This window comes from Perna viridis, chromosome 10, assembly GCF_037379345.1.
Source record: "Perna viridis isolate PV_CMFRI_1.1 ecotype Kerala chromosome 10, ASM3737934v1, whole genome shotgun sequence".
In the NCBI taxonomy this organism is placed as follows: Eukaryota; Metazoa; Mollusca; class Bivalvia; order Mytilida; family Mytilidae; genus Perna; species Perna viridis.
The window spans coordinates 32813776-32825672 of record NC_142454.1 but is presented as its reverse complement, the minus strand read 5'-3'; the positions used below and the strand labels follow the sequence as shown (position 1 = coordinate 32825672).

Below are 11897 nucleotides of genomic sequence, written 5' to 3'. Positions count from 1 at the left end.
ATCAATGTGATGAAAATAATTATGTACTGCAAATATATTTTTAGGAGTTATTTAACAGCATACGTCTGTGTAATAACTTTTTGAATATGAGTAAATAGTGTCGTTAAATTGTATTGGTTTGTGGCATTCGTAATCAGCTGATGCAAATAAGTTGGTGCCTAGTTTTCATTATTAATAGAATTGCTCTAATTTAGAAAGGGTATGCACTCCTTATCTTAGCCTTTGCATTTTTAATCTTTCAAGATTGTATTTATTGCAAAGCCGTAAGATGTCACATTTTGTATACATTGAAAAAAAACTTACCCTTGGCTTTGGCACTGCAGCTGTTGCATTCACACTTTACTTGTATCCTGTGTTTGGCAAAAGTCATCTAGTTGTAGTAATTGGAATCAGAAGGTGGGACCACTTGATGTTGAGTTGGCTCTGTACTTAACTGAGCTCAAGGAATTAAATCCCCCAGTTGCCAAATTACAAAAAAAAGAATTACTATGAAGCTCATGTGCATGTATCTTTGGGCAAAATCTGTAAATCAAACCTGTAGAGCTTAACATGTACTTTTCTTGTTTCAAAACAGAAAAAAAATGGCACAGACATGGGCATGTTTTGTCAGAAACTTGATCATTTTTCATTGTCCTGATATTAATCTATTGTCAGAAGTGCTAAAAAAGACCTTAAGAGCTACAGTTCTGCAGCTAGATATATATACTATCAATAGTCTAGATTCTCAAAACTATAAATATTCTTTCATGGTGTCTTCTTTGTTAATGTGCTTTTTTTTAGATTCTGCAAAGCCAATATGATATAAATATGTGTACATGCTAGGGCTCACCCTACTGGGCAATTTGGGCAAAATAGTCACCCTAAGGTTGCTCACTTTGCCATAAGACAACACCAAAAGTGATGTGAAGTTGCCGTCTCATATTAGATATCGCTGAAGATCATGACTGTACTCCATCTTTTGGTGTTTTTTTTATCAGAATTGTCTCTCTTCTGACATCAATTCAAACATGTATGTCGCTTGTCCAAGAAAATAGAAAAACTTGTCAAAATATTTGGTTACAAGCAAGTATTTTAGTCATCTCTTTGTAACAATCATTTGAGACAAGATATGGAATGAACATTCTTCCCTCCAGCTAATGATATTTGATGCTTTATTGTTCATACTTTGTTACAAAACGTGCAAAGTTGTTGTGTGGTTACTTGGTGTAAATTTATGTCAATTGATAATTCGGTAGAAAACACAAAATATTTAGTATTATCTTCTTGTTTCATATTTGAACAGTAAAACTCCATTTCAAAAGAACATTTCTTCAGCTTGAAAGTTTGTACCTACTACATGTACTACAATATGTAACAATAAAGTTTCAATTTTCATTTGTCATAAATTGACGATTTGACCACTCTCCACTTCTCCCTGATGTCTCTCTGAAAGAGAAGTCACTTCACCCTGCTTTTCTCAAGCAGCTTGAGATCTGCATGCATACAACAAATAAAATTTAAGACAAATGTTACCTGTAATAGGGTAAAAGGCCAGACTACTTGTTTGTATCAAATTATGGGACTACATATACTGTTGCTCCTTTGGCATATTTTGGTACATATTATTGATGCTGGATTTGACTGCTTATTTTGATAATTGAGTACTTTTATATATTACTGATACTAATGCTGCTGAAGAGAGGTATTTCCTTGAAACACATGTACAATATACCAGAAATTGCAATTTATTATGATGATATGATTGGTATCTTTTGTATTAGCAAAGTTTGCTCATTATAAAAACCTTTTCACAAATGATTTGTTTAGTTTTGCTAATGCAGCTCCTTCAATAGGGGTCCTACTAGTGACTTTATATACATGTATATTATAAGTATTTGTGTAAATGAAACTTGTTGACAAAAATTGCATTTAATCTCTGATTAAGAATTGTTTCTGTTTGAGGTAGAAAAGTTTGATAAGTTTACTAACAAATAGCTTTATGTTTCAGATGAGACTTGTAATATTGGATACATATGATGATGTCAGTTTATGGGCAGCAAAGTACATCAAGCGGCGAATCAATGATTTTAAACCAGGACCTGACAATTTTTTTACATTAGGATTACCAACAGGTTAATTATCAACAAGATTAACTTTTCATATTATTTTCATTCAGTTTTGAGTGGTTAAAATTATTTCATGGCTTGAAATTAAAATTTTCAAGATGCTTGATGTGTGAGCCAAAATGAATATATATTGGCAGTCTAAATTCTCACATATATTATATTTTGGTGTGTTTATTTTTTGCACTTTTACAGGAGGCACCAAATAAACCTAAATAAAACTGCAACCAAAATATCCTATATATAATACTAATATACCTGTTTAAATTTAGACTAAATTAGAATCCATTTTACCTGTGAAAAGGTTAGGACATTTTAAAAATATAAAATTGCAGAAAGCTGCTGACAAATTGGGTGGCTGCAAAAGTCCAGTTCAAAATATTTTAATCATCTACTGAGAACTGAAAAAAGGCGTTTTTGCAGACCAATATTGATATTGTTACTAATGGTATTCTTGTGCTGTAGTTTTATTTTATGGTTAGAATGTAATGATTTCATGAACTTCCTTCTTGTTCTGAATGTATTATATTTAGACATTTTTCCCCACACATGTGACACCAAACAGTATAACTTGAAAAATACTTTAGTCTAAAAATATTTTGAATTTCTATGGTGTCTCTATTAGCAATAATTTTTAAATTTCCTAAATAATGAAGAAATTTCTTTGACTTGAAATATTTTTAAGGTGTAGAGGGTAGCAAACTGATGTTAAATTATTGATCTTTTCTGCTATTAATATTTAATAAGTTATAATGTACAGTTTTCTATTGCAGGTGGCACACCTCTTGGTACATATAAGAAGCTGATAGAATTTGTCAAAGAAGGAAAATTATCTTTCAAATATGTCAAGACATTCAATATGGATGAATATGTTGGTTAGTAATTCAATTAGATGGTGTTTGTAGTTAGTTTTCAATTGGAATCTTGTTTTGAATGCCTTAGTAAAAAAAAATACTGGTTAATTCAGATTATTGACTGTGTGTCTGTATTTAATTTTGTCTTTCCACCTAATCCTACTTTAGGTTTTACTTTTGGCCAGATATCATGGACTTTAGTACACATCATTAGGCCATTTGAAAAGAACTTCTTGTTCTCAGGCAACTTTTGAAAATGAACATGTATGTTTTACTTAAAATGCATTTTGGTTTATGAAACTTATAACATGAGCTTTCAATTCAGAGGTTTTGATGCTCTGAAATTAAAGAGTTGTCAGTGTAGAGTTTTGTTGTGATAAAGATATTTAATGGTAATTTTGGCAAATCGTCTTTGATGTCTATAATATGATAATGCTTCAGTATTTAAGAATTGGCAATAATAAAAATTTTGTCTATTGAAAAATAATATAAATTTTCCATGTGAATATTTTTTATTGCGTGAAGTGCAATAAACAAAATATGCATAATGGATATTTATGTTATTTTTCAATAGACAAAATTTTTATCATAGTCAATTCTTATATATTAATTTTAAAACATATTTTTATCTTTAAACATGAGAGAAGTAGCTCTGAATTTAACTGAGTAAGGGCATGTCAATATTTTTTTTATCCACTGAAATTATTTTAACCAATCAGATTACAGTATTTATCTCAAATTAATTTATTAACAATTAACTCTGCTTCCTGCTCTGATTCAAGAAATATCAAGATTCATAACAAATATATAAAAGAATCATTTAAAGTATTAATGATTGATTTTATCTATAGAAATAATAATGGGCATGTATTCTTAAACTAGCTTTTTATCCGACTGGATCCAGGACTGGCCCTGCTGGCTTCTCCAATTGCTAATACCAGAAAAAAATGTCTTTTTCTATAATATGATTTTAGGCTTTGTTTATGAGGGACAGTACTATTTGTACTCAAATTACATTTAACTTTATGAGGGGCAGAGCTATTTGTACTCAAATTGCATTTAATTTTGTGAGAGGCAGCACTATTTCTCCTCAAATTACATTTAATTTTATGAGGACAGAGGTATTTGTACTCAAATTACATTTAACTTTATGAGGGGCAGAGCTATTTGTACTCAAATTACATTTAATTTTATGAGAGGCAGAGCTATTTGTACTCAAATTACATTTAACTTTATGAGGGACAGTACTATTTGTACTCAAATTACATTTAACTTTATGAGGGGCAGAGCTATTTGTACTCAAATTACATTTAACTTTATGAGGGGCAGAGCTATTTGTACTCAAATTACATTTAATTTTATGAGGGCAGAGGTATTTGTACTCAAATTACATTTAACTTTATGCGAGGCAGTGCTATTTGTACTCAAATTACATTTAACTTTATGCGGGGCAAAGCTATTTGTACTCAAATTACATTTAACTTTATGCGGGGCAGAGCTATTTGTACTCAAATTACATTTAATTTTATGAGGGGAGCACTATTTGTACTCAAATTACATTTAATTTAATGAGGGACAGCACTATTTTTACTCAAATACCATTTAACTTTATGAGGGGCAGTGTTATTTGTACTCAAATTACATGCAACTTTTTTGATAATGCATAGTTATGTTGTTACATCTCAGATGTCTCGACTGACGGCAATATCTGACGCTTCTTATAACAAATGATCTGTGTCTGTATTAAAAGTTCAATTAATCACATCATAACTGCATATGTCACTTCCCACAGAGGGATTTTGAGCAAATCATGTTTTGACAGAAGTTCTAGATATGTAGGATGTCTCTGATGGTCTGTCCCTATTAAAGTCGGAAATATATCGGTACTCTCTCAAATTGCTTTACATTTTATATGTACACTTAATTAATTCTTGAAAATAAGTATATATTTACTTCAAGTTTTGTTAGTAGCTGCTTTGCTGTTGTTCATCATGACTAATCTTTTATTTTGCAATAAGTAGAATATTTCTCCTTTCAGCTATTCCAAGGGACCACCCAGAAAGTTATCATTCCTTTATGTGGAACAATTTCTTCAAACACATCGACATAGATCCTAAGAATGCCCATATATTGGATGGGAATGCCACAGATTTAGAGAAAGAATGCAATGAATATGAGGAAGCTATACAGGCCGCTGGTGGGATAGAGCTCTTCATGGGAGGTAATTCTTGTTATATGGATATTGTGGTGTTGAATCAAAGAAAGGAAAAATATGCTTATTAGTAAACAGATAAATCACACTTTGAGCAAGAGGCGCATAGACACTCTGCAAAGCAAATAGGAGCTTTTACACTGGAATATGCCCCACATAAATGGTATGTTGGAATCACATTGTCCATTTCTCCATCTGCCAGTTCATCTGTCTGAGTTTTGTTGCAATTATCTCAACTCTTAATGGATGGTTTGATTTCAAATTTGGTATGTGCTTTCATAAAGATAGGGTATATGTTAATTGCTGTCCAATGTCAACTCCCTGTACAACCTAGCGTAACAATCACCCAAATTCTTTTTCTGTACTGTCTGGAAAAAATAATTTGTTGTGCACTCACATACTCAAAACTTCTTGGAAAGTCAAAATTTTGTCCCCTTGTATTGCTGAATTCTTATTCTGTATTTATGTAATATTACAAATACACTATAATTATTTGAGTAACAAATCTAGTTGATTATGCAGATAAACATGATGTGATATTTAACATTTCATAAAAAAAACCTTGTAAAATATGGGAAATAATTTTCTCCCATTCTAATCTAGTGATTTAAAATGCACATTACTTTTGTAACCATTGGGTGGTAATTAAATTTCTGTGAGAGTTTTTCCATCATTTTACAATACCCAGGGTTTCTAAAGATTTCATGGAAGAAACTAATTCTCCTTAAGCCTATTCTTGATTTAAACTATCTCTCTATTCTCTATGGTAAAACTAAAATTTTTACATGCTCGCTAAAGGACATATGTTGAAAATTTTAATTTTACAACATAGAGTGGAGAAATGATTTAAATCACTCATTCCTGAATGAGAATTTACATGTTTTTAATAGGTATTGGACCAGATGGTCACATAGCTTTCAATGAACCTGGATCCAGTTTGGCTTCTAGGACTCGTATTAAGACATTGAACAAAGATACGATCATTGCAAATGCCAGGTTTTTTGGAGGAGATATTTCTAAAGTTCCAACACGAGCCTTAACTGTTGGAGTACAAACAGTCATGGATGCAAGGGAGGTAAGTCAATGTTCAATTTGGGTTTCACCAACCACTTCCGGGCAGATGGCTACCCCCTATGTAGTACCAAAAACTCACTGAACCTAGATCTATGCATTGTAAGTGCATTTTTTGTGTGTATTCTGAACAAAAGTAGTCAAAATAAAGCTGAGAATGTGTACTTTGAAATCATATTTGTACTCTACTACAAAAGTATATGAAAGTATATTGTTTACATGTGAGAGTAATTTGTCAGTTAGCAGAAAAGGTAAAAATGTGGATTTTCAGTATAAGTTATTCAAGTAAATTTTGTGAAAAATTTCAATTATCATTGTACTATTGGCATAATGATTTTGAAAGCCTTATTTTTCAAGCTTGGCAATGGTATGCAATTTTAAGATGTCATTTGTCCTGGGCATTCACAAGTGAAACTTTTAAGATTACTAGTTTAACCAGTAAGGTAATGGAAACATTAGAAGTGGTTAGTGAGACCTCAATTGTAAGGTTTTGAATGTTATTTACATGAGAGAAAATTGAATGAAGGTTGTCTGTCTGCTGATATTTAGATTTTAATTACTTTCAGGCATACCTGTGTAATTTGCTTTTGATAACTTCAAAAAACATACTGTAGCTTTATTAACAATTATATGTTTTGAAACTTTATGTTTTACAACCAGGCATCTATTAGGCTAATATGTTTGTGGTTCTCAGGCCCTCCCTTTTGTCATTTTAGGATACCACATAACATAGTTTTCTTGCTACATCTGTAAAATGATATGATGTTAGGCTTTGAGGGATGGAGCTATTTGTACTAAATTATATCAACTATATTGATTATGCACCTTTTAGTTTTGGAATCGCCAAAGACTCAACCAAAGCAATGGCTATGTGTCTGTGTTAAAAGTTCAAGCAGTCTCTACCTAGTTGCATTAGTCATTTTTGAAATGTGTAACTTCCAATGGAATGATTTTGGGCCATTTATGTTTCAGAGCATCTACATATATATGACATTGCTGACTCCTTTACAACCAGAAGTTTCTCTTTCTATAAAAAATATAATCAGTACAATCATCACTTCTTTTTAATCTTCTATCAGACAATAGACACAAATACCCAACAAGCTAATTACCAAAAACTGTGATAGAAGTTTAAAATTCTGTTATCTACATGTCTGCTCCTTTCCGTGAATATCACCATTGTTTGTGTTGTAACAAAACTTAATGCTAATTACATGTACATGTACGTGTAACGAATGGAACCCACTATTTTGCAGGTAATGATACTAATAACAGGTGCTCACAAAGCCTACGCACTGCACAAAGCCATCGAGGAGGGTGTTAGTCACATGTGGACTGTCTCAGCATTCCAACAACATCCAAGGACAATATTTATCTGTGATGAAGACGCTACATTAGAGTTGAAAGTCAAAACTGTCAAGTATTTCAAAGGCCTTATGGATCTACACAATCAGCTGATTGCTGATAAATAGTAGTGGTAAAATCTTAGAAAGTGCTAAGCAGCGGTTGTTAGATCTCTTCACATGTTATTTTCTGAAGAAAAATTAATCAATTAGGATATTTGGTGAAATAATTTTCTTTTTTAAGTGATTTCAAAAAAACATTTTATTTTGTTGATATTGTGGATAATTTCCAATAATTCAATTTTTCAATTTTTACATAAAATTTAAATTTTTTCAGGTTTGTTTTTTGTTTTTGTAATATGGGGTGTAAAATATACATTTTAATATAAATTTTCAAATGAAATAGAAAAAGACGAACCAATTAACCATTACAATATTGAAGGATATGAACGGCAAAATACTTCATTGCTTTTCACTAAAGTAGCTGCTTTCACACATTTCTAAAATATATTTTTAGTACAGGGAAGTAAAATACACAATCTTGCCACTTTATGGTAGTAGAGATGAACTTTTAGTAGTATTTGTAGGTGGCTGTGGATATATATTTCAGTACAAAATATTTAGTATCATGTGATTACCAGTATAAGATAAAGTGTTTGTTTTTGTAAAAATGTGTGGCTGAAAAGAGTATATAAACATCTGTAATATACATGTACATTCCCATGCATCGTTGTTTCGTGAGAAAGTTTGTTATAGGTATCACATTGGTTTATATACAATGTATATGTCATTCTAACTTTGACTACATTTTTAAATGGTACGTACAATGCATCTCTTGTTGAAAATGTAGATAGGAAGATGACATTCTTGAACTGTGTATATGGTACAAATTGATTAATTTTCACCTATGGAAATTGAAACATGTACCAAACATGTACCGAACATAAGTATAGCGAGTATGATAGTTAACTTCAGGGAATAAAGGTTTAAAATTTCTATCAAATTTTAATTAGAATACCTATGAAATGATAGACAGGTTAAATATCCTTGCTAATTGTCTAATTAACTACCTAAAACAATTCATCAGGTGATGACCATTTAAATCTATTCGCTGAAGTTAACTATATTACTCACTGTAATTACTGTCACAGAATTTAACTTTATGGTTTGAAGCTTGACTTAGTTAGTGGCAGCTAGATTAAATTCGGGTAGCTATATATAATCAGAAGTAGTAAGTCTTCTACATTTCATTTGTTTTCTTTGCAAAGATCTGTCTTTGATTTGAAATGCCTGTACCAAGTCAGGACCATTGTTGTGGTTTTCCAACTTTCCAGTTTCTGCCTGATATTGCCATTTGTTATACAGACTTTCTTCAAGAATATTCATTTCGACTACTTCCCAGATTTTATAAGTTCGGTAATTTTTTTTATTACCCTTCATTTACTTTCTAAACCCATTTGTTTCTCTTCACATTCACTACTCTCTGATATGAATATTTGTTTCTCCCTTCTCCACAATGGAGATTAAGTGAGTGAAGTTGCAATGTCTTTAAACCATAGTCACCGTATTAAATATAGTTGTATTTTTTGTTCAGTCTACATAACAATATATATTTATAATGATTTTGACAGTTTAATAGCATTTCAGTTATATACAGAAAATTAATTGGAAAGTATTGAAATGAAGCAATTTTATCTCTCTCTCTTTCACCTTTTTGGGACAAGAAGGAGTCTCATGTTGAGTGACTCCCTCGTAGAGAGTGGAGAAATATGTGCTATTCTTTTTATATTATTGAAAATAAACTTTATTTTTACAGACTATATTGTAGAATGGTTGAACTTCTTGCTTATGATGTGTTCATTTTATTAAATTATTTTCAGTGACTTGTTTACAATGTAAAGAAACTGTAATCAGCGTATTTTATGACTTGGGCACTTTTTTCTGATAAATGTTTATGGAAATATATTTATTTAATTTTATTTTAATTGTTTTTAATTTGATTCTTAATATAAATTAAAAAAAAATATTGCATTGACCTTTTCTTGAAATACATACTTATAAGTAATGTACTTGAAAATGATTCATTGATTATAGAAACCAGATATAAATTCATTGTAAATGCATTTTTCGTTATTGTATCTTTTTGAATATTTGCTTTAATTTTCCAGCATGCATGCAATGGGCACGCTGCATTCAAGTGCTGAGTATGATTTCAGTTCAGTGTTAATTTTTTTATGCTTGGTACCCAGTATATACAACATTTAAGGCCACTCAAAGTTGATATCTTGGTTCTCATGCTATAATTGAAAATACAAGGGGTAGGTGGTGCTTTTTACAACTTTCATAACCAGAAAAAAAAAACTGCAATTGAGGTGCTTTTCTGTTCATATTTTTAATGATGCTATAAATAATGAGGCACTCTCAAACGAGAAGAGGGAGAGTCTTAGGACCAAAACAATAACTTTAGTTGGCCTTACTCATAATTTTTGCTTCATTCAAAATTTGACAAGTTTGCTTTGTAAGGTCATATGGAAATTATTTACATGTACTCTTTTACTTCATTTTCAATCCCATAATTAAGTAAAGGCTACTTTTCCTTTTATCATTGTACTAGTTCTATATTCTGGTCAATCTTTTTACTTTTTTTTGGTTTTGGCCTGTAGCCAGAAGAGAAGGGGTTATAAACCTTCCACTAGAAAGCGAAAGAGCGTAACAAAATGAATAATATATGCCAACATTGGTTATTAAAGCACAATTAAAGTTTAGTAAATTTTATCCAAATAATGCCCTTAAATTTTCTGGCTATGGGTCTGAAAGATGTGGCCAAAGTTTAATCTAAATTTTAGATCATAATATAGCTGTACTTCAAGATCATCTCTTTCTATATTCATAGTATTTTAGAGAAAGGACGTGGGAAGAGTCAAGGAATGTAATATTGCAGTATTACACCACTAGTCATCATAGGCATTTATTTATAACTTTCTCTCTCAGGTAGCCACTATAGTGGACTATATCTTCGCTGTTTTTTTTGTTCAGTGCACTGATTTCTCATGGTGCTCACTGTATAGATGACCCTTATATCCTTATATATATATATATGTGTGTGTCCTTGATCATTTTCTGTATGTCTTGACATGACCATATTTGTGTTTTAATTGATGAGTAAACCAACATATTTTTATAAGTTAAAAATAAGTTATTTGTGAAAATATGTTGGTTTACAGTAGTTTTCAATCTCAATTCGAGTGTTTTTTTGGTAAAATGAAAGAATGGCTAAATGGTGCAAAAAAATGTATGTCCAATTAGCAAGATCTGTTTCTATTATTAAATTCAATCTCCACTTTTTTTATAATCAGAATCTTAACTTCTTTCTTTGATTGATTCATAACGTTTTCATTTTTTAATGGGAATTCTACCTTTCATGTTTTTTTTTAATTTTTAAAATTTATGGTTGGACCCAACCACAAGAACTACAAAAAAATCAGTATCCCACTAAAAGGTTTACAGTGTGTAATTTGATTTATTGGGTAACTACATGTAGGACTCTTCCTGACATTAAAATCTTCCACTTCCAACTGGAATTCTGCTTTTCAAATCCTGATTTAACCATTACAAGTCATTTCTGATTGAATTGACTAAAATGTCATGTTTAAAAAAGTCTCAGGCCCTCATCCCTCATGAATTTCAACCCCTGGTTACTTATAAATGTTTACTACCTAGTTGCATCTTTTAGTAGTGCTAGCAAATGATTTTAATATGATTTATTGATTTTGTTATGAAATTGTAATGTCAGTTAAATTATCTGTATAAATTTATTCTTATATCCTGACTTGGTTGTGTACTTTTTTGATGGACATAGTGCCATAGATAAGATTGAAGATTCATGGTGTAGAAAAACCCACCTAACGAACAATGCTTTTTCACTTTCAGTCTACATATACTGTATTTTTAGGAAACCGTTGTCCCCTTTGTATTCAGAACAGTGTCTGACTTTTATTATTAAAAACTGCCATTTAACTACAAGGCTTTTATAGATGATGTATAGTAAGATCATGTAAATAATACACAAAAAATCATACCATCCCGAAGCTTGTAATTGCTCAGAAGTAAAATTTCTACCATACAGAAATCTGACTTAATAGAGGTTTTGTATACGTGTTGCAAATTTTACTATGGAGAAAAGGTCCTGTAACTTCAAGTCTTTTTTTTTTTATTTTGCCATGAAACACTAATGAATCAGCACACATATTATTAGAAAGGTTGATGTAAATCAGTAAATCAGTTCTGATTTTTGACAATTTGTTACTTTACTCCA

The 11897-nt window shown here is 30.9% G+C and overlaps 1 protein-coding gene across 1 annotated transcript; it reads left to right on the top strand.

Annotated features, from left to right (window-relative positions):
* The first annotated feature begins 110 nt into the window (after window positions 1–110).
* Window positions 111–11411, top strand: LOC148605453 (glucosamine-6-phosphate deaminase 1-like). Its single transcript, XM_088551129.1, has 6 exons — window positions 111–199; window positions 1988–2111; window positions 2876–2977; window positions 4995–5177; window positions 6059–6243; window positions 7496–11411. Exons 2-6 carry the CDS (start codon window positions 1988–1990, stop codon window positions 7709–7711), a joined length of 810 nt encoding a protein of 269 aa, XP_088407255.1. The 5' UTR covers window positions 111–199; the 3' UTR covers window positions 7712–11411.
* The last annotated feature ends 486 nt before the right edge of the window (window positions 11412–11897 follow it).